At 44.4% G+C, this 24,189-nt stretch overlaps 1 protein-coding gene across 2 annotated transcripts in view; it reads left to right on the top strand.

The window, feature by feature from the left end:
• TMEM121 (transmembrane protein 121) overlaps positions 1 to 22,851 on the top strand; it is a 131,862-nt gene extending 109,011 nt beyond the window's left edge. Inside the window, exons 2-3 of one of the 2 annotated variants that reach the window (XR_013215102.1) lie at positions 15,570 to 18,286; positions 22,344 to 22,851. Coding sequence is in view for 1 of the 2 variants with exons in the window: in XM_077260633.1 (XP_077116748.1) it covers positions 16,092 to 17,030 (939 nt within the window). In the remaining variant the exon portion in view is untranslated. Of the gene's footprint in view, positions 1 to 15,569; positions 18,287 to 22,343 lie in introns of those variants that run through there. The other variant, XM_077260633.1, reaches the window with a different exon arrangement.
• Positions 22,852 to 24,189: the final 1,338 nt, after the last annotated feature.

The raw sequence follows: 24,189 nt of genomic DNA on the forward strand, positions 1-24,189 counted from the left end.
AGCATATGGGGCCCCAGGCAGAGCACAGTGGCCCCAGGCAGAGCACAGGGGCCCCAGGCAGCATATGGGGCCCCAGGCAGAGCACAGTGGTCCCAGGCAGAGCACAGGGGCCCCAGGCAGAGCACAGTGGCCCCAGGCAGAACATGGGGCCCCAGGCAGAGCACAGTGGCCCCAGGCAGAGCACAGGGGCCCCAGGCAGAACATGGGGCCCCAGGCAGAGCACAGGGGCCCCAGGCAGAGCACAGGGGCCCCAGGCAGAGCACAGGGGCCCCAGGCAGCATATGGGGCCCCAGGCAGAGCACAGTGGCCCCAGGCAGAGCACAGGGGCCCCAGGCAGCATATGGGGCCCCAGGCAGAGCACAGTGGTCCCAGGCAGAGCACAGGGGCCCCAGGCAGCCTATGGGGCCCCAGGCAGAGCACAGTGGCCCCAGGCAGAACATGGGGCCCCAGGCAGAGCACAGGGGCCCCAGGCAGAGCACAGGGGCCCCAGGCAGCATATGGGGCCCCAGGCAGAGCACAGTGGTCCCAGGTAGAGCACAGGGGCCCCAGGCAGAGCACAGGGGCCCCAGGCAGCATATGGGGCCCCAGGCAGAGCACAGGGGCCCCAGGCAGCATATGGGGCCCCAGGCAGAGCACAGTGGCCCCAGGCAGAGCACAGGGGCCCCAGGCAGAACATGGGGCCCCAGGCAGAGCACAGGGGCCCCAGGCAGCATATGGGGCCCCAGGCAGAGCACAGGGGCCCCAGGCAGCATATGGGGCCCCAGGCAGAGCACAGCGATTTTTTGGACCACTGTGCGGTGTTTCAGACCCCCTGTGTGATGTCTGGGGCCCTGTTCTTAAGTATATTAAAGATTAAAGTAACGTATATTAAAGTATATTATAGATCAAATTTGACACGTTTATGAGCACCATTGAGTGATATACTCAAGAATGACATAATTTTTCAACATTTTATGGTTTCAAACTGTAAACACTCAGAGTTTTTTTTTACTTCAACCAGAAAACCTTAACGGTTCATAAAAAACTTGACTGTTCAGGATATGATAAAAGTCATAGTATTCTGAATCTTTAACTTATAAAGATACCTTTACATGGGGTGATTATTGGTTCCAGAGAGGCTTTCGGCCGATAATCATACACATGGCTGGTGACAGGACAATACAATATTATTATTATTATTATTTATTGTTATAGCGCCATTTATTACATGGCGCTTTACAAGTGAGGAGGGGTATACATAATAAAAACAAGTACAATAATCTTGAACAATACAAGTCATAACTGGTACAGGAGGAGAGAGGACCCTGCCCGCGAGGGCTCACAATCTACAAGGGATGGGTGAGAATACAGTAGGTGAGGATAGAGCTGATCGTGCAGCGGTTGGTTGATCGGTGGTTACTGCAGGTTGTAGGCTTGTCGGAAGAGGTGGGTCTTCAGATTCTTTTTGAAGGTTTCGACAGTGGGCGAGAGTCTGATGTGTTGTGGTAGAGGGTTCCAGAGTAGGGGTGATACGCGAGAGAAATCTTGTATACGATTGTGGGAAGAGGAGATAAGAGGGGAGTAGAGAAGGAGATCTTGTGAGGATCGGAGGTTGCGTGTAGGAAAGTACCGGGAGATGAGGTCACAGATGTAAGGAGGAGACAGGTTGTGGATGGCTTTGTACGTCATGGTTAGGGTTTTGTACTGGAGTCTCTGGGCAATGGGGAGCCAGTGAAGGGATTGACAGAGGGGAGAGGCCGGAGAATAGCGGGGGGACAGGTGGATTAGTCGGGCAGCAGAGTTTAGAATAGATTGGAGGGGTGCGAGAGTGTTTGAGGGGAGGCCACAGAGCAGGAGGTTGCAGTAGTCAAGACGAGAGATGATGAGGGCATGGACTAGGGTTTTTGCAGATTCTTGGTTGAGGAATGAACGGATTCGTGCAATATTTTTGAGTTGAAGTCGGCAGGAAGTGGAAAGGGCTTGGATATGTGGTTTGAAGGAGAGATCAGCGTCAAGGATAACCCCGAGGCAGCGAGCTTGTGGGACTGGGGAGAGTGGGCAGCCATTTACTGTAATGGATAGGTTCGTTGGGGGGGTCACGTGAGATGGGGGAAAGATGATGAATTCTGTTTTGTGCATGTTAAGTTTCAGAAATTTAGCGGAGAAGAAGGATGAAATAGTGGACAGACATTGAGGGATTCTGGTTAGTAGGGAGGTGATATCTGGTCCAGAGATGTAGATCTGTGTGTCATCAGCATAGAGGTGATACTGAAAGCCATGAGATTCTATGAGCTGTCCCAGGCCAAAGGTGTAAATGGAGAAGAGCAGGGGCCCAAGGACTGAACCTTGTGGGACTCCGACAGAGAGGGGGCGAGGTGAGGAGGTGGTGTGTGAGTGGGAGACGCTGAATGTCCGGTCTGTTAGGTATGATGAGATCCAGGATAGGGCCAAGTCTGTGATGCCAAGGGATGAGAGGGTCTGTAATAATAGGGAATGGTCCACTGTGTCAAAGGCAGCCGACAGGTCGAGGAGGAGGAGAACAGAGTAGTGTCGCTTGCTCTTGGCGGTTAAAAGGTCAGTGGTGACCTTAGTTAGGGCAGTTTCAGTGGAATGGTGTGACCGGAAGCCAGATTGTAAGCGGTCAAAGAGGGAGCAAGAAGAGAGATGGGAGGACAGTTCAAGGTAGACGTGTTGTTCCAGTAGTTTTGAGGCATAGGGGAGAAGTGATATAGGGCGATAGCTAGATATAGAGGATGGGTCAAGAGAGGGCTTTTTGAGGATAGGTGTGATGGAGGCATGTTTAAAGCTTGAGGGGAAAACACCATTTGTTAGTGATAGGTTGAAGAGATGGGTTAGGGTTGGGATGAAGATTGTGGTGAGGTTTGGGATGAGGTGGGTTGGGAGCGGGTCAAGTGCACAGGTGGTGAGATGCGATCTTGAGAGTAGAGTGGCGAGTTGATATAAACGTTCAAAGGTAAACACTGATAACATTAAAATCTAATATATAATTGCCTAGAATACTACTTCCGGCAATTTGTGCCAACTTCCGTGGCTTTGTCCGGAGATAATGTCCGGAGATAAGTGACGTCACCAGCGTCCTACACCCGCTCAGGGTGGACAAAGATATATGCCTTCGTGGTGCGCGGCACTTTTCTGATTGGTTGCCGCCTGCCGCGAGCGACCAATCAGAAATGTGCCGTACTGTCAAGAATTGTCAAGAGCTGGTGAGTGCAGCCATTTTTTGTTCTTTCTTACTATTATTTATTAATTGTATTATTCTTACATTTGAATAAATAAAGTATATATGGATTCTAGACTCCCGCTTCTTTAGAATCGGGCTGCCATCTAGTATATATATATATATATATATATATATATATATATATATATATATATATATATATATATATATATATACCCTATTAGGGGTTTTTAAGGGCAGAAAAACAAATTTTGTGTTTTTTTGTTTTGTTGGTTTTCCTAATTTTTTTCTTCAATTTTGCTTGTTTGTTTTTTTTACCTTTTTGGGCAATGGGTGTATTGGGACATGAGTTTTTATGACCATAGGGATTGACTAGGGCTAGTAGGGCGCCTACCGCTGAAACTTAGGGTGCCAACCTCCACAGCCAGGCAGGGACCAGTATTAGGGGACTGACAGGGCCTGATAGTCCACATCTAAGTGCTTTCCCTATGGTAACCCATGTGTAGTAATGTCTTCAAATCTGGAATAATTGTTTTTAACTTTATGGATTAAAAGTTATATTTTAGGGATCCTTGTTTCTTTGGTTCTTGTTGCCTCTTGGTAATTTGTCAGGAACACATTAGACAGGTGCGCCCTGATTCTATAAGAACCAGAGAGTTTTGGCGCCGCCCCCCTATGCACACAGCCAGGAAGCATGCAGAGAGCAGAGGCACAGAATATGGAGCCGGCAACAGACAGAACACAACATGACATGGAGCAGTGAGTAAGATGGTGTGTGAGGGATGGGAGGCCATGTAGTGATGCCAGCAGAGTTGTTACAGCCCCTTCATCCCCATCCTAGTATGCATGGCCTCCTCATCCTCATCCTGGTATGCATGGCCCCTTAATCCCCATCCTTGTATGCACGGCCCCTTCATTCCCCTTCTGGTATGCACGGCCATCTCATCCTTATCCTGATATGCATGGCCTCCTCATCCCCATCCTGGTATGCATTGCCCTTTCATTCCCATCCTGGTATGCATGGCCCCTCATTTCCCTCCTGGTATGCATGTCCTCCTCATCCCTCTCCTGGTATGCATGGCCTCCTCATCCCTATCCTGGTATGCATGACCCTCTCATCCCTAGCCTGGTAAGCATGTCCCCATCTTCATCCTGGTATGATTGGCCAGTATCCTGGTATGCATGGTGCCCTCATCCCTATCTTGGTATGCAGGGCCCCCATCTCTGTCCTGGTATGCATGGTCCACTCTTCTCTATCCTAGTATGCATGGCCCCCTCATCTCTATCCTGGTATGCATGGCTCCCTCATCTCTATCCTGGTATGCATGACCCCCTCATCGCCTTCCTGGTATGCATGATCCCCTCATCGCCTTCCTGGCATGCATGGGCCCCTTCATCCCTATCCTGTTATGCATGGCCCCCTCATCCCTATCCTGTTATGCATGGCCCCTCATCCCTATCCTGGTATTCATGACCCCCTCATCCCTAGCCTGGTAGGCATGTCCCTCTTATCCCCAGCCTGGTATGCATGGCCCCCTCATCCTTATCCTGGTAGGCATGGTCCCCATCATCCCTATCCTGGTATGCAGGGCCCCCATCTCCATCCTGGTATGCATGGTCCCATCTTTATCCTAGTATGCATGGAGCCCTCATCCCTATCCTGGTATGCAGTGCCCCCATCTCCATCCTGGTATGCATGGCCCCATCCTTATCCTAGCATGGAGGGACCCCATCTCCATCCTGGTATGCATGGCCCCATCCTTATCCTGGTATACAAGGGCCCCATTTCCGTCCAGGTATGCATGGCCACCTTTTTATGCTGGTATGATTGGCCCCCACCCCCCATCCCTACCTGTGCTCCCTCGCAGCGTCTTGTTACGATGCCAGCAGTTGCTTTATGCTTGTAAGCAGCGCATGGCAGTGACATCATGCGATGCTTACAAGCCGAGGACAGCTTCCGGAATACTCACGGCTCTCCACGCCGAGACCATGGACCATGTGCATGGAGAGCAGTGAATATTCATTGCCCTTTAATATTGCGCACAGTGTTAGCCGCAGCTGCAGGCTTTCTGCAGTGGCCGGGCTTTCACGTGTCCCCGCTACTAAAGAGAATGAATATTCACTACATTCCACGCCTATTGGAGTGGAGAGCAGTCAACATTTAATGCCTTAAGTAGCGGGCACACACGAACGCCCTGCAGCTGCAGGAGGCCGGCTGCTGCGGCTAACAACGTGTCTGCTATTAAAGAGAAATAGATATTCACTACTTTCCAAGCCCATAGTCCATCCCACCTCTCGGCGCCTGCTTAAGTGCATAGAGGTGGGCAGGACTATGAGCGTGGAATACAGTGAATATTCATTTCTCTATAGCAGCGGGCACAGGAGTAAGCCGCAGCCTCCTATGACCTGCTGCTCCGCCGCTGCCTCTCCCCCACCTCCCCACCACAGCGAGAGCAGGTACATGGGAATATAAGACACATCCCCCATTTGCCTCCACATTTTTGGAGGAAAAAAGGCGTCTTATAGTCCGGAAAATACAGTAGTTAGAATTTTTTGCAGTTATTAATACACTTCCATTTTTGTATTTAATTTTTTTTAGATGTCTATGTATTTTGGTTTTAAAATGTTTTTGTCTTTTTTATGCATTTGCAAGTATTTTAACTATTTAGAATTTTATGTATTTTTAATATGTGTACTTTTTTTATGTACCGTATTTTATGATTTTTTCTAGTTTTACCTATTTTGGCAATTTTTATCTTCCAGTGTTTTTAACACGTGTACTTTTTTACATATTTAATTTTTTTTATCCAGAAATATATTCAGGAATCCAACTTGCTAATATTTCCCTGGTGTTACTTGACCTATTTAAGCAAATGCAATTGATATGATGTAGCTGACGCTGCCCCATTACTGCTCCTCTGGGAATCCCAGGCAAGTATCGGATTATTGATCCCAATGCATGAATGCCTTTGCTGATCTGCCGGACAGCGGAGCCATTTCCATACTATCACAAATGTTTTAGGGGGCTTTCATGTGTGTAATTTTAAAGGGGCAAGCGCTGAAGCTCTCATGTGCAGCTACCTTTCCTCTGACAGTGGTATGGGCCACGTTTTAGCGAAAGGATCCACATATCTACATGCCATAAATCTAAAAGATGGGTGTTACTAATTAGTGCAGATTGGACTGCATTACATCCACTCCTGACGCTGATGTCAGAATCGGCATGTGTGAATGCGCCCCTACCTTATGCAAGCAGCACAAGCGCTGTCTTAATCAGCTACTAATTAGGAATGTATTCATAATGATTAAGATGCAGCTGCTTCAGGCACAAGGAGGATGAGTGGCGCGGCTCAGAACACAATGCAGAGGAAATAGAGGGGTTGGATGGACACCTGCGCGGTCTGCAAAACACCATACGTTAGATGTGTGCCAAATGTAGGGATTAGAGATAATGTGAACAAAGCCCAATATATTGCTGACTGCTATATTCATAGATGCCATAAAAAAAGGTAGTTATTAAAGGGGTCCTCCAATGATAGGTGATAACTTAGATTGGTGGGGGTTCGACCGATGGGCAGAATAGGGCACTTTTATCCGCTTTATAGAATGGAGCTGCAGTTTGCATGCGTAACCGCCATTCCGATCATGTCCTCTGCTGCTACTGCTTTTTCCAGCAGACTTATAGGGAATAAATGGAGGGACAGTGTGGCGTCCGACCTTCTGCACTATTTTGAAGCGGTGATAAGTGCCCTATTCTGCCAATCAGTGAACATCCCAGCAGTTGGACCCCCACTAATCAATAATATTGAAGCGCCGGAGTCTCTGCACTCCATTCCCCAGCAGAGACGCCAACTCACCGCCACGGACCTGTCCTCCCTCATCCTGTTGCTGATGCTGCCCGACTACTGCGCACGGGTCACAAATTCCCGGGAACTATGCTTAGGGTGTGCGTGTGCGATCCCACCCTCTTAAAGGAACTGCTCAAGCTGTCCTAAGGTGTCCCCAACCAATGACTGGGAGACACTTATTATTCAAGGCACGTCCACCAGGTGGGAAGTGCCTGTGCAATGTTGTATACTGTGCCTAACATGCTTGCTAGTTCTTTGGTCCCAGTGCTCGTATTCCTGTATACCTGCCTGTCTATCAGCCGTGACTGCCTGCCCCTTTCAGCTGTGCCCGCCTGCCTGTCTACCATTCTGCTACGTTCCTGCTTCCTGTCCCTTGTGAGTGCTGCCATCCACCTGAGGTCAGTCCGGTTGTAGCACCTGGTTTCGCCTCCCTCAGATTGCGGTATCATCAGCCACCATCAATCCTGAGTCGAATTTGGTAAGGTACCTAGTCACACCCCTCCAGGTACTCTTTGGATCACGACACAGTGGTTCCACCACCCAGTCCGTTACAGATATCATCACAGGACAAAGCCATTAATTCATTTTTAGGTCTAGCATTGAGTGGTTAGAGGTCTGTTTTTCTGATGCAGATCTCCTGTACAGATGTTAGTGACATGTGACAAAGTCACTGGTAAGGTAATAGAGGGGAGATATGTGTAACTGCGCTAAATGGCGTCAGTGATATGAAACCAGAGTATGTTCTTCCAGCACACTACTTGTTGTGAGGGTTAAGTTAAAGTTGCCTAATTGGCTGGTTTTAGTGGACCTTCATAGATCGGGTGGGAGAATGTCCACTTTATCTCCACCTGCAGAGCTGACAGGACCTGTGTGATGTCATAATCATGTGGTCAGTCACCTGGTCTGGGGTTTAAATAGCTGGGCTCTAGAGGCAGTCTGGGTTCACTTAGGCTATGTGCACACGTTGCGGATTAGCCTTAGGAATTTCTGGTGCGGATTCTGCCTCTCCTGGCAAAAAATGCACCTGCGGATTTGTCGCGTTTTTGTGCGGATCCGCAGCGGTTTTTGAGCGTTTTTTCTGCGGTTTTTTTGCAGATTTGCTGCATTTTTTACCCCTGCGGATTTCTATAATGGAATGGGTACAAAAACGCAAAAAAGAAGTGACATGCTACATCTTTTAAACCGCAGCGTTTCCGCAGCGGATTTTCCGCAACATGTGCACAGCATTTTTTTTCTCATTGATTTACATTGTACTGTAAATCAATTGCAGATCTGCAGCGTTTCTGCAGCACAAAAAACGCTGCGGATCCGCACAGAATCCACAACGTGTGCACATACCCTTAGACTGGAGAGAGGATTCTTTGTTTTCTGTTTTAGCCGGAAAGGTTGTGTTTATTTTCCCTTCTTGTTGGTTTATGCTGCATAATAATAAACCAATCGAAAATTTAAAAAGACGGTGTTCCTATTTTCTACCACTGTATCTCGGCACCTGACTTGAACTACCACATGTGATAAATATGTTTTGTAGCCACTAGGGGGAGCTCAAGAGTTAATTCTACACCGTGTTACAATTTAATGTGTTGCATAGGCTACTTTCACATTTCCGTCAGTACGGGCCCGTCGCAATGCATCGGGCCGATGTACCGACAGATGTTGTGAAATTACTGCACGACGTGGGCAGCGGATGCAGTTTTTCAACGCATCTGCTGCCCATTCTGCAGTCCGGGGAGGAGGAGGCGGAGTTTCGGCCGCGCATGCGCGGTCGAAAAAGGTGGACATGACGCACAAAAAAAGTTCCATGTAATCCGCCAAAACACGACGGATTAATCGCACGACGGACGTGACGTGTGGCGATCCGTCGCGATACGTCGCTAATACAAGTCTATGGGCAAAAAATGCATCCTGCAGGCACATTTGCAGGATCCGTTTTTTGCCCAAACCCACGGATTGCGACGGAGGACAAAAGACGGAAGTGTGAAAGTAGCCATACACTGTATGCAGTAAGCTCTTATACACCCCCTAGTGGTGGCCGCAGGCAGTATGTTACCATGTAATTATATGTCTATGATGTAAAAAATACAAAGCATCACCTCTAATATAAAGATGCATGAAGAAATTCATATTCATGGAATAATAAACTTCTATAGATTAAAAGAACTAAAATGGTTTTCAGTGGATGGGCATTCAACTAAAGCGTCGTCGTCGTTTTTCCACAAAATATACTGACCTGATGGGGCTGGTGTACTTACTTTAACTAGTTGTGAACTGGAACATTTAAGGGCTCTAAAAATGTTTCTCGTAAAGCCTTTCAAATAATTTTGTTTCTTTTTTTTGGAATACATGGGGCTTGATTTTTATATTCTTTTTCTAGCCTATTTGTGGGAATAATGTATTTTTCATCTTTTTCACTTTTCTTTTATTTTTATTTATAAACACAAAGGACTACTAAAATGCATGGAGATCATGTTAGTGTTTCTTAGGCCTCTTTCACACGTCTGTGTCTCCATTACGGGTGGTGACAGTTTTCACACATACCAGAGACACGTACACACGTAGACCCATTCAAGTGAATGGGTCTGTGCAGATGTCAGTTTCCACAGACATGTGTCCGTGGGCAAAACACGCTGACATGTCCGTTTTTTACCATCAGCACGGATGGCAAAATGTCCCGCACACGTGCACACGGAGAACACACATTGATGTACTACATGTGACACGCATCGGCATTGGGGAAGACGCGCTACAGTAAGCGGCAGGTGCTGAAGCCGGCTCTCATCATTCTCCCCTGCTCTGCCGGCAAGCAGAGGAGAATGATGAGCGTTATATTAAAGTCCGAACAACAGCAGGTGGGGGCTCTTGAGACTGTTACCCCCATCATCTGACACCTGCTGCCGCTAATAACAGTGAAAGTATGTGCGGATGATCAGGGTATTCCACAGCTGCCAACTGCGATCTAAGGAAATAAAGAATGAAAAACCCGACGTGGGTTCCCCTCTATTTTCTTGAACGAACCAGGCAAAACTCACAGCTGGGGGCTGCAACCCTCAGCTGTCAGCTTCTGCAAGGTTGGTTATCAAGAATAGAGGGGTGCCCACACTATTTTTTTATTATTTAAATAAATAATTTAAAAAAACGATGTGTGGTCCCCCCCATTTTTGACAACCAGCCTTGCTAAAGCTCACAGCAGGGGGCTGCTATTCTCAAACTGGTAAGGGGCCATTGATATAGGTCCCCCCAGCCTAAAAATAGCAGCCCGCAGCTGCCTAGAAAAGGTGCATCTATTAAATGCGCCTTTTCTGGCGCTTGCCCGACTCTTCCCACTTACCCTGTAGCGGTGGCAAGTCATGTAATATTTGTGGGGTTGATGTCAACTGAAAGGTTAATGTCACTTATTCATTATTAATCCTATAGTTGTATTGTTTGTAAATAAAGACACAGCAAGTATAAAATCCTTTATTTGAAAAAATTACACAGACACCTTTAATATTCTAAATTAAACCATACATACGGCAACACCTCGATCTCCTGTAATAAAAGTAAAATAATAAACCAACAATATACCATACCTGTCCTTTGTTGTGTCCCACTCTGTAATCCATGTCTGGGGGCAAAATGGTTTTCAACCAGGACGTTGCCAAGATGCAACTGTTCTGGCTGAAAACCACTGGTGAATGAGCTGCTGAGAGTGAAGCATCATTCACCAGTGGGGACATCATCGAGGTTGGGCTGAACTGCGGTGACCTCAGGATCGCGGGAAAAAGCCTAGTTTATATACTATGCCCACACTCCCCTTCCTTAGCTTACTATGCCTTCCTGGCTGAGACCTTGCACTGTTTCCCCATGCCACCTCCCCCCAACCCCACTACTCAGTCTTTATTCTGTGCCCACTCACACTTTTCTCCTCCCATACTGTCTCCTCGTACTATTCCCCTCAATACTCCCCTCACACATTTACCCCCTCACTCTCCATACTGCCTCCTCACACATCCCCCCGACTCCTCGTACTGTGTCCACACCCATCCCATCACCCTCACTCCCCATAATGTGTCTGAATTAATTTTCCCCTTGCTTCTCATACTGTGTTTTCACCCATCCCGCCATACCGTTTTCTCATGCATGGCTCCATCTCGCCCCTTGCTCCTCATATTGTGTCTTCAAATTTCTCTCGCTCCCTATATCGAGTCTGCACCTGTCTCTTCCTTGGTCCCCAAACTTGTGTCCTGAAATCATCCCCTGTTATAATAAATTTCACACACACACATTCACCCCCACACGCAGTTAATACCCCCACACAGTAAATACCCATATACACATTAAATCCCCCCCACACAGTAAATCTCCCCAGCCCTGTTACACTAAATCTTCCATACACAGTAGTCTCCCCAACAAAGTAAATATCCCCACACACAGTAAATACCCCCATGCTGAAAGACGAGAGTACAGTTGATCACTGTGAGTCGGCGAGAGGCGGTCCAGGGTGCGGCAAAACACAGTAGCCGGGGGAAACGCTTCAGACCGCCGCGTTAAGCAGGGCCCCCCTGCACATGGCCTGGCTGATTCCCCCTCCCCCCAGATAACCCTCTTGTCAAACCTAATGAACACAATTATAAAAGGTGGAACTACAGTATAAGTGCCCCAATGCATTTATGCTCAGTGTAGAACCTCTTTAGGTGATTGTAGAAATGTTTTCCCCATGCAAAGTCTTAACGCTCTTGTTACTTATTTTTAATTGAATTTTATGGAGTAAATCAAAGCTGGAGAAATCTCCTGCATGGAAATGATCCCTGTGTAAATAACTGTGACAAAATATCACCCAGTTGCTAATATCGTCCCTTGGATATTTTTATTGTCCATTGGTGTGAATGATCTGGGTCTCGAATATTCACTTGTTTGGATGCTGCCATATTGGTTGCACTTGTGACTTCTGATCCTGGAAAGTGTCTACAAAGTTATGTGCATATACATCAGGATTAACACTATTTCTGGCAATATGACCTGTATACTGCATTTTCACCAGTTTTCTTCCTGGCAGTATTTATCTGTATTTCCCAGGTGTCTATGAACTAGTGAGTGAACAGTAGCTGCTATGATATCTCTGTACATAGACATGAGGGGTTTCTGCTTCTCAGTCTGCATTTAAAAGGTATTCAGAAGCAGCAGCACCAGCATGGAAGCCATTGTACAGCAGTACTGAGCAGTGTAGCAGTGATTTCAAGCACTGTATGTTATAGGCTCAACTGGTTAGGTGGATTCACTAAATAGTCAGTCAGGGTGAGCAACACGATGCAGCGAAGCAGCACAACTGGACGGTATATGAAACAGCAAGGACCAGTAAAGCTGTATGGAAGGTGGGTCATCAGAGCTGGAAGTAATAAATACAGCAAAGCCAAATGTACAGACAGCACACAAAAACAGCAGAGTTGAGTAGGCAATCAGACACCTTTTTTTCTGGAATAAGTAGCACACAGGAATAGCAGAGACGAGAAAGCTGGTAGGTTACTTGTGACAGGAGAGTTGAGGTTGTGGATAGCATCAGGAATAGCAGAGACAAGTAGGCAGGAAGATACCATGAATCAGCAGTATTGAGAATGTGGACACCAGGAATAGCAGAGATGGGTAGATAGGCAGGTATTGAGAATGTGGACACCAGGAATAGCAGAGATGAGTAGATAGGCAGGTACCTGGCTTCTGCAGCATTGAGAATGTGGACAGCACTAGCAACAGCAGGGCTGAGTTAGTAGCAGAGACAGATGTCGTGGCTCGACTCCTGGAAAGCACGTGGTAGCAGTGTATACAACTACCTGAATACTCAGGTGGTACACAGTCACCTAAGCTGGTCTTACAAAGCCTTTGATGAAGATATCAGAGGTGCATACCATAACAAAGATATTAAAAATCCAACTACAGAGTTAAAAGGTCCTTGTTATATTGAAAATGCTGTGCATTCTTCTGGCTGCATGTTATAGAGCAGGAGGATCTGACTAGCTTGATATATAGGATTGTGGGAGAATATTTTGTATAACATATTTTACACAATTATCCGCTCATTCTGGTCTTAGGAGCCCAGTGGGCAGTCTTGATCAATGATTGACAGCCTTGCTCGTATATATATACATACTGGACCTATATCTCCATATATTCTGCTGTTTCTGTGGAATATACTACATTTTAATGTAACAGGATTTATTGTAAAATGGGATGGGATACTGGGAGCTTATGTAGCGGTTTGATGTAATGATGACTTTAGATGGTCTATCGTCACGCCAGTGTCCATGTGATGATGTCTAAACTATATTTGATCTACAGTATGCCAATCTTTTTCCATTATGCACTTTTCATGTTTTCTTGTTGCAAGTTCCCCACTTCCATTACCAAATATCTGTAAATAGATTTTTATTAGCTTGCCCTTTTTTATTCTTCAAGCAAAAGCCCCTGATGCTTAGGTTGGGAAGGCATTAATGAATACTGTACGCACATAATTCTTCAAAAACCCAGCAGTGCGGTGAGGCGGGAGCAAGTTCATTTGTCATTGTGGTATACTGTAGACTCTCCAGGAAATATTACCCAAAATTCTAAATATCCGTAGGAAAATTTCACCCATAATGATCATAATGTAGTGCCGGGAGACCTGATGGTGTCAGATATATTACCTTTGTAAAATCTACTCCAGTATTTCAAAATTACGAAGTATCAAGATCAGTGGAATGGGTGATATTAATATCAGATACTTGTGTCCATTTATTTTACGTCCACAACTTCTCAGTCATCCATCTACTAAATGTGACTGCCCATATTATGGGATATTGAGAGTGCCGGATGTTCCTAATTGCATGGATAGGTCAGAATAATTCTACCATTCTTTAGCTACGAACATAGTGTAGGGAATCAGCTCTTTGGCAGTCAGCAGCATTCACACAGGCACGCAGTTTCTTTTGCAAACAGAAAGGTTCATTGAGTCCATAAAAGTCCAACTGAAAGTAAAATAGTCTTTTCTTCAGCAAAAAGGTATAACAATGAAAAGTCACATAGAGGGTACAGGCTCACCCGTTTAAATCTCAGTCCTTCTCTTCCCGCCTCTGGCAGAGACTGAGTAACATATACCTGGTCTTGTCACCTTCACTCTCAGACACAGGTATCAGAGAAGTTTCCACCTCTTCTCCCAGGAACTTATGAGGAGCTTTGCTGCCTATACAAGCTGCCTCTGCTGGATTGAAAGGTGTGAACGACTAGACCCGCCCATCTCTTCTAGTCATTCCTAAAAACCTGAACACATACTGGTCCTATTAATCGTCTCAGCACCTATTAGTGCTGAATCCTGCTTAAGAGGTTTCATATCCCCAAGGCTTGTCACCTCGTTGATACACACCTCCTATCCAGGATTCTGCCAGCTGCTTGCCTACAATGGACAGATATACTTTGAGTTCCCCATGTACATGATGAAAGTAGCAGTCAATGTATTTTCCAATTTATATTCTATTTATGCCCCGCTGGCACCCTTTGCTGACCACCAAAATGGAGGCAGCGGTCTCAGTACTGCTCTTTTTAAAGTTTCAAGGTCTGTGAGCCTAATAGAGATAGCCTAGCCCCATAGACTTTAGAGGGAATATGTCAGCAGTTTTTGGTATGTAATACAAAAGCATCATGTTGTAGGGTCTGAGACCCTGATTCAAGGAAGGCATCATGTAACAGAACGCCTGGTCTAGTATTGATAAAATTCCTGTTTTCTCTGCTGTAGATGTAGCAGTGCTCAGAATGTTGAGCTGTACATAACCCCAGCCACACTACTGATTTGCAATGTCCTGTGTACACTGTGCATTATCAGAATATCCGCCCCTACATGACCCTGCTGTCAGATTAAATAGCAAAAACCTGCTGACAGATTCCCCTTAAATGAAATAGCAAAAATAAATAGAAATAGATATGCAGTAATTTGGGACACCTGATAAGAAGCAAAAAATACGTTTTTAATATCACTATATATATATATATATATATATATATATATATATATATATATATATATATATACACACACAGTATATACACAGTGTGTGTGTGTGTGTATATATATATATATATATATATATATATATATATACTAGCCTCTGATCACACACCTGCCTTACTTTATTCCATCAGGCTTGACAGGCAGAATAAAGTAGTATGCTCTCTATGAGGCAATGGACCCATTTTAGATCAATGGTGAAAAAACTGAAAGTTTCGTATTGACTCTTAACACGGCATGATGATCCATCAAACAGATCACAGTAGATGAGTATTGATCATAAGGGAGTCATGATAGCTGGTTGCTGGATAACATTCAGGTGCACTGAGTAGATAAATGGACATCTGGCTGGAGTGGAAAACACGTGGCAGGTGTGTACTACTACCTGAATACTCTGGCAGTGCGCTGCCACCTGAACCATATAAATTAAAACCATTGCCCCAATGTAAACAGAATCTTAACATAATTTTTTGCATTTCAGAGGAAAGTCATAAATTAATTATGTATATATATATATATATTTTTTGTATTTCAGAATTGGGATTTATCGAGAATATGAGCAGCGTGATTCAATCAAAGTTACAATTCCCAGCGAACAAGACCGAACTTTGATTCCACAATCTCTGTTCTCAACTTTTCGTCAAGAATTCCATTCCCTTTTTTTTTTTTTTAGCAATTTCTAACCTTAAAAGCAATGTTTTTTGTCACAAGCAGAGGACTTTAAAAAGATCTGCACCTTACTAGATGACTATGTGTAGACCTGGAACACCCACTCAGGAAAATAAAGCTATCTGAATATTAACATTCTATGTGGATTTGTTACCTTTTATACTGTAACCATTAAACCGAAGCCTCAAAAGAAGAGGACACGTTAGGGATTGCATCATGAAGCATCTGTAAACGGAAAGTTAAAGATGAAAGGCGCCAACATCTTGAAACAACCGGAGTTTTACTAAAAAAAAAAAGTTATTCTGACATGTCCTTTTTCTTGATGATGCATTACTAATGCATGAGATCTGTACTTTCTTCATGAAAACCCAGAATATATTGGCAAAAAATGGTTCTTCCACCTCCAGACAAGCGTCATGTGTGTCTTACAACAATCGTTATTATGACCAGCATGGCCTTCATGGATGCGTATCTCGTGGAACAAAACCAAGGCCCAAGGAAGATTGGAGTATGTATCATCGTGCTGGTTGGAGACATTTGCTTCTTAATTGTTCTGCGCTATGTGGCCGTCTGGGTCGGAGCAGAAGTAAAAACGGCCAAGCGAGGATATGCAATGATTTTGTGGTTTCTATACATATTCGTTTTGGAAATTAAATTATATTTTATATTTCAAAATTACAAAGCTGATAAGAAAAATGTAGATACTGTCACGCGAAAAGCATTGACGTTGCTCTTATCTATCTCAGTCCCGGGGCTGTACTTGGTTCTGGTGTCACTGGACAGCATGGAGTATGTAAGGACATTCAGGAAAAAGGAAGATCTGAGAGGTCGTCTCTTTTGGGTTGCTCTTGATTTACTTGACATTTTGGATATTCAAGCTAATTTGTGGGAACCCCATAAAACAGGACTCCCCATATGGGCGGAAGGACTGATGTTTTTTTACTGCTACATCTTACTTTTGATTTTACCATGTGTCTCTTTGAGCGAAATAAGCATGCAAGGGGAGCACATTGCTCCTCAGAAGATGATGCTGTACCCCGTCCTAAGTCTGGTGACCATCAACATCGTTACCATTTTTATCCGAGTGGTAAACATGATTTTATTTCAGGACAGCAGGGTTTCGACCATATTCATCGGCAAGAATATCATCGCAATATCCACCAAGGTCTGCACTTTCTTGGAATACAAAAAGCAAGTGAAGGAATTTCCGCAAAATACAATCGCATTAGAACTGCAGCAGAATTCAATTTCACACAATCAGACACTTCACAATACACAAGGAGTCAACCACGAGCAGTCTCCTTCCAGAGAAATTATGGATACATGACAGCTTTGCCATATAATGGGTTTTGGTTTTGTTTGTTTGTTTTTCAATTTTATTTTATGGACCTGCTTCAGAAATTGGAATATATGGAAATATTGGTGGCTAATAAAAGTGATGGGCAAATTACTACTTCACAATGTCATTTCTTTAAAAAGTCACCCTATAAGAACATTTCTGAAAGAGATGCTTATGTCGATTAAGGCCTGAAATGTGTCTTGTCCGAATGTGAAATCTTCAGATTGCACTAAACGCTCACAGATCCTCATTGTACTGTATAATAATAATTTGCCCATCTCTGTTTAACAGATTGTTCTATAATAAAATTGGTATTCAAGGCACAAAATTTATTTTAATAAAACTTTTGTCCCTTCATCTCATTTTCATCAGGTATGGTCCATGTTATATACATGTAGCATCCACATATTGATGGACTGCAAGGCCTACAATAACATAATAAAGGGAATCTGTCAGTGGGATCACGCTCCTAAGTCATCTATATGGGCATGCAGGTCAAAGGAAGCTGAATAAAATGATACCTTGATATCTGTGATCTGATGTCTTATCCCAGAGAAATTCACTTTTTTTCTTCATATGTAAATGAGCTGTTAAGATCTATGGGTGGGACATAGATCTCCCTGAGACTCCGCCTCCAGAGCATATTATAAATGAAAGACAGTGTTACCAGTGTGAGACATGAAATAACTGACAGTCTCCTCCTCCTCCTTTCATTTATAATAAGCTCTTTAGGGACAAATGTGTTCCACCCATAGATCTTAACAGCTCATTTGTATATTAAGAAAAATGTGGCACCAGATCACAGATAAGGCACTGGAACGCAGATATGAAGGTATCATTTTATTCAGCTTCCTACATGTTTATATGGACGGCTTGTGGTAAGATGATTCTACTGACAGATTCCATTAAAATTGCTGGAAAACCAATGCAGAAGCCAAAATAAATGTTACTAAAATAACATCAACTGTTTTACTCCGTCCTAAGGTTGATTGAAATGCAAAATAGAGAAGTCCATCTTAAATACTGTCAAATCCATAATTACACCACTATACCAAAAATTATTAAAGGGGTTTTCCGCTACTGCCACCACCTTAGGGAGGTGAAACATTTTAAAAAAAGCTCTCTCTTGGACCAGCGCTGCTCTTTCGTATTCAGTACTGCATTCTCCAACAGTGCCTTGGCATCAAGAGCCGATGGTGGTGTCACTGGCCGCTGTTTCAACCAACACAGATTAAAAGTGACCAGTGCACCACTAAATCAAGGGGCGTGGCCATTCTACTGGGGACTTCATTATCTTACACGCTGCTAGAGGAACACTCTGACGCAGAGGGAAGATTTCTATATCTCCTGCTCCAGATTGGAGACACTGTTTATACACTGCTCAATATCTATGCTCCAAACAGCCCTAACAGCACTTTTTTCTCTAATCTATATCAGTTTTTATTATCTAAACGTATAGACAACCTTATTCTGGGCGGAGATTTTAATGCTGCTCTTTCCCCACATCTAGACAGGTCTTCCAACTCACCCCATGATAATCAGACTGCTCAAATTATTGTAAAAATAATGCAGCACACTGGTTTGTGCGATCCTTGGCGCGTGCTCCACACCACGGAGAAAGACTATACGTTCTATTCGCGGGTGCATGATGTGCATTCAAGAATAGATTATTTTCTACTTACTGATACCTTGTTTGAAAAGGTGGAAAACACAACAATAGAAACCATTGAGGTGTCGGATCATGCGCCAATTACATTACGGCTCTTTCTGAACCCGCCAAGATATCCCTTGAGGCATTGGAGATTTCCATCATATTTGTTTAATTCAGAGGATTTTAGGAGATTTCTTCAGACACACTGGAACAACTTCCTAGACGATAACATGTCATCTTCCTCAGACACGTCCTTATTGTGGCGCACCTCTAAGGCAGTGATGAGAGGCCATATTACTTCCTACCTGATACATCAAAAGAGGGAAAAAAGGGCAAAATACCAACTTTTGCATACGGACTTATTGACTACCCACCAGACCTATCTGACTGATCCCACAGACATACTTAAAAAACAAAATTACCTAGAAGCCAAACGACTCATTGATACTTTCACTATTACCCAAGCTACAAGAAGTATAGATTTCACAAAGAACCATTATTATAGGTGGGGCGGAAAGACGGGCAGCTTACTGGCACGCCTGACTAAGCCGTTCCACTCTAGACGCACAGTTGTACAGGTGAGACACCCAGAGAACCATCAAGTGGTCACATCAGAAAAGGACAAACAACAGGCCTTCCTGAGGTACTACACTGAATTATACAGGGAACGACCATATAGCTCACAGGACACGTGGGATCTTATATCCTCGACTGCACTACCAAAAATAACGGGAGACCAAAGGGAACAGTTGTCAGCTCCAATAACTATTGAGGAGGTGCAGTCGACGATCAAGTCCCTACACAATAACAAGTCACCAGGACCTGATGGTCTAACTGCTGAGTATTACAAGATGCTGCAGCCAGATATCACCCCCATGATGGTGGATCTACTCAATACCATATACACACAGGGGGAACAAGTGGAAGGCTTTCATGAAGCCCATACAATTCTTCTACCCAAACCAAATAAAGACCCTCTTGAGGTAGGCTCATATCGCCCGATATCCCTACTAAATGTAGACTACAAAATACTCACTAAAATCCTGGCAGATCGCTTGCAAGAGTTTTTACCAGGTTTACTCATACCCTCACAACTGGGTTTTACAAGAGGCCGCCACTCTGCCCTGGGAGTTAGGACGGCTGTGGCCGCAACAATTCTTGCTAAACAACAAAACTGTCCTCCCTTACTGCTACTCAGCCTTGATGCTGAGAAGGCATTTGACTCAATATCATGGAGCTTTCTGAGCACGGTTTTAAGGCACAGAGGCTTTGGCGATATTTTTCTTAGATTTCTACATACCATACAACATAACGCAACCACTAAACTATCCATAAATAATTTACTATCTCCTCCAATCACTTTGGAAAGGGGAGCAAGACAGGGATGCCCAATCTCACCGATACTTTTTAATCTGGCACTGGACCCTCTATTAAGGTACTTGCAGAAGTGGCCAGGTCTTCAGGGATTACAATTTGGGAATACTGAAATTAAAACGATGGCTTTCGCAGATGACCTTTTAATCTTTATGTCAAGACCTCGGGTCAATCTGGGCCCTTTGCTTTCAATAGTAGAGCAAAAGGGAGCAATAATAGGTTTCTCAATAAATGTGACAAAATCTGAAGCTCTGATGCTCACGGGACCCGCAAAACCTATGTGGACTCAAAATTACCCTATCCAGTGGAAAACCCAATCTATTACATACTTGGGTGTTCAAATTACTAGATCTCCAACAGAACTGCAGCGGACTAACCTGCAGGCATTTATCAAATCATTACAGGACGACTTAAATGCGTGGAGTAAATTCACCCTCTCTTTTATAGGTCGGGCAAACCTAATAAAAATGATCTCCTTCCCGCGGCTGCTATACCTGTTTAATGTCTTGCCGTTCTATCTAAGACCTGTAGATGAACGCAACATCAATCGACTATTCCGCAATTTCATATGGCAGGGAAAGAGACCTAGAATTGGACTGTACATCCTCCAACAGCCTAAGACTAATGGGGGAATCAATTTCCCAGATGTTAAATTATATAATTTGGCAGCCAATATGCGGATCCTTAAGGACTGGCTGAACGGTACATCCACTTATTCTTCCAATGCCGTAGAATCACCTCTGATAGGTAGTGGGTCCCTGGTAAACTTGTTACATTCCCCTTATCCCTCACTAACATCAGACCATAAAAATAACCCCTTATTCATGTCAATGTGGAGGACGTGGGTGATGGTGCGTAGGAGGCTGCATTTATCCAGTGGTGTTTCACTTGCACAATCATTTTCCAATAATCCTAATTTCCATGATGGAAAGGCACACCCCATCTTCTCTAGATGGCAGAGGGAGGGTTTACGGTCCATTGGAGACATAGTTGACATACAGACAAGGACCGTAATTTCATTTGCTCAGGCATGCACTTTGTTTGATTATATACGCGCACACCCTTTCCACTACATGCAGCTGCAAAGCTACGCACATAGTGTCATACACACTTTCAATGACGATGACTGGCAGGACAAATTACTGAACAAGTTGAATACATGCACTCAGAATAGGGGCCTGGTCTCGGAGTACTATACATTCCTTCGTCCTTTGCTACAATATGATACCGTAGGGGTGGGAATTACAAAATGGCAGGTGGATGATGTCTCCTTTACGCCATCTCTTCTCTTGCGGGCATTACAGAAAGCACTTAAATATATACCTTCTGTCTCTTATTGGGAAATGGCATTACAGATCCTACACAAGACCTATGTTTCACCAAAACGTAGTTATCTGATGGGGAATCTGGCGAGCCCGGCCTGTTCTAGATGTGGGGAACCTGAAGCGGACCACTATCATTGCTTCTGGGCTTGTCCACAAATTCAATTGTTCTGGCAGCGTATACATACCTTTGTGTTGACGCACACTTTATATAACATCACACTTACTCCAGCCTGGGCTCTCTTTGGTCATATTACAGATAATGATGTCCATGTACCATACCATGGTAAAAAATTCCTTTTTATTATCTCAGCTGCAGCTCGTAAAACAATTCTACAAAACTGGTTGGCGCCTAAAGTGCCCACATTGCGACTTTTCCTAGAGAAACTTGCTTTTCTGTTTAGAATGGACTGGATAGACGCTTCCCTTCAGAAAGAGAGACGGACTCAGACATTCTTTGACACATGGGAACCATTTATAGCGATTCTTCCGGCTCACACTAAGCAAGGAATCAGAGATTGTTTTGAGATGACTACTTGGTTCTTGGAACAGACAATAGCAGGTCGTCCGCCTTTGTGAGGATGATTCGCGGATTGGGGCATGCAAACCTGAGGATGTAGAGGTGGAAGCCGTGTGCTCTCCCCCCTTCCCCCTCCACCCCTCCCCCCACTCCCTTTTTCCCCAGATGTTCTCCTCCCCCCCCTCCCCTCCCCCCCAAGAACAGACCTTTCAAAATTAGTCATTTTGCTTATTTGTTATGTTTATGCAAATTATTTTATTTACTCACACCGTATTGCTCGAGATGTGACGTAGCATTGACTGATATGAGAATGTGCAAGTTATATCTTGTTTCAGTTTTTCCTTGACCCCCCCCCCCCCTTTTTTGTCTACTTTTATATTTGTATTGTTAAAAAAGTTTAATAAAAACATTATTGAAAAAAAAAAAGTGACCAGTGCAGCCACCAATCAGCAGCCTCTGATTCGCTGCAGCACTCACGTGACACCCCGTGTCCCTCCACCAGATGTTGAGGCCGGGGGATCGATGGAGGACCCAGCGCTGAGTACAGGAGAGCGGATCCTTCATCACGGTGGCAAACAAACAATATCCTTACTTAACATCCCAAAGTAGGACCATTAGATAAAAACCTGAGCAAGGTTTCACCTGGAACTAAAAAATATGCTCAATATGCATCCCCTTGGAGAAGCTTCTTAACGTTACTAGGTGATCAATGCAAAAATTACAGGACATCCAAAGAAAAGAAGAAAAAAATTTGCAGGTGCACACTAACTAAACACAGAGTCATAAAAGATGCCAAATACTCTGTGGATGCAAAGAAATATGTAAATATTGGATCTATGGATGGCATTACTGCTACATTTCCTATAAGGTGTAAGGTGATTAGCACACATTTTGCTCAAATTGTGTGAGCCTATAAGCAGGTCAATTTTTTACCCAATACACAGTATCTCCCCTTTAGGAAATTGAACGTAACGTGCACAATCACGTCAGGTTCAACAGGAACAAGTCGAAAGCTTCCATAAACATCAGGATTATGTTGGCTGAACCCACCGAAAGCGATGAGTTCACTCTAATTTGTATGGGGGCTCCGGCCAACTGATTGTCAGGAGAGATGTTGATCGGGCATGGCTGATTTTAGACTATCGATCTGTTTGTTCTCCTGAAGATAAGTTTTCTCAGAGAACACAGGAGAGCTCGGCCGAATGAGCGCTCCTGTGTATGGGGTAGTCGGCTAAGATGGCTGTCAGCCAATATATTTGAAAGTAGGCAAACAGCAACTCCCTAGGCACTCGGAAAGGAATGAACACAAGGCCACTCACTGGTGCATGCCGCGGGAAAATTCAATGGTTCAGGTCCAAGTTGCAATAACTGTTGCAAGCTACGGTATGTGGTCGCAGCGCGACAGACTAGTGGAGTCTACACTTGCAGGTCACTTCAGAACTTATCTAGTTGTACTAGTCCAAAGGCATACAAATGTGTCTGGGTGTTCATCCTTGTACTACCCCAGAAGACAGTGACTCTCTTTCTTCACCAGAGCACTCACTAACTAGCTTACTCTGACCAAAATCACAGAAGCTACAGTAAAGATGACCTATCATTTGCTAAAAAAAATGTTAAATATCTTGTAAAAGTCCTGAGCTCCCTTGATTCTGTTGCTTTTTTCCATATTGCACTATTTTTCATTTCCGTTCACATTTGTTTCTTCTTTAGTGCAATACGTGAAATCTCCGCTTGAAGCCCAACTGAGGGTTTCTTCAAAGTCTTCTCTATGGGAGTGCGTTTTCAGCCCTCCGTCCCACCCTGATGCTACCAATCCAAGCTCGGCAGCTCATACAGCAGTCCATCATTCTCAGATCTTGCTGAGCTTTGATTGGCAGCTTCTGGGAGGGAGGGGAAAAAGCACACCACCCAGAGAAGAGTCTGAAGAAATGCCTAGTTGGACTGCAAGAAGAGATTTCACATACTGCGCTCCAAAATAAGAATAAACAAATGTGAATATCTTTGCAAGGTAGCGCAAAATGAAAAAGAGCAGCAGAATCAGGGGGGCTCAGGGCATTTTTCTTATCAGGTATTAAATTTCAATTTTTGAGCAAGTGACAGGTTGTCTTAAAATACTCCACCCCTACCTTGAAGAAAGGCTGTACAGATCAATACTGCCAGTCATTTGACCTCAGCCATCCCAAGTACCTACTGCTCACAAAGAGCTTCGAACTAAAGTCATAATACCTGCTTAGTATATGGTTACACATGAAATGCAATACCTGCAAGAAAATGGATGAA

The sequence above is a fragment of the Ranitomeya variabilis genome, chromosome 1, assembly GCF_051348905.1.
Source record: "Ranitomeya variabilis isolate aRanVar5 chromosome 1, aRanVar5.hap1, whole genome shotgun sequence".
Classification (NCBI taxonomy): Eukaryota; Metazoa; Chordata; class Amphibia; order Anura; family Dendrobatidae; genus Ranitomeya; species Ranitomeya variabilis.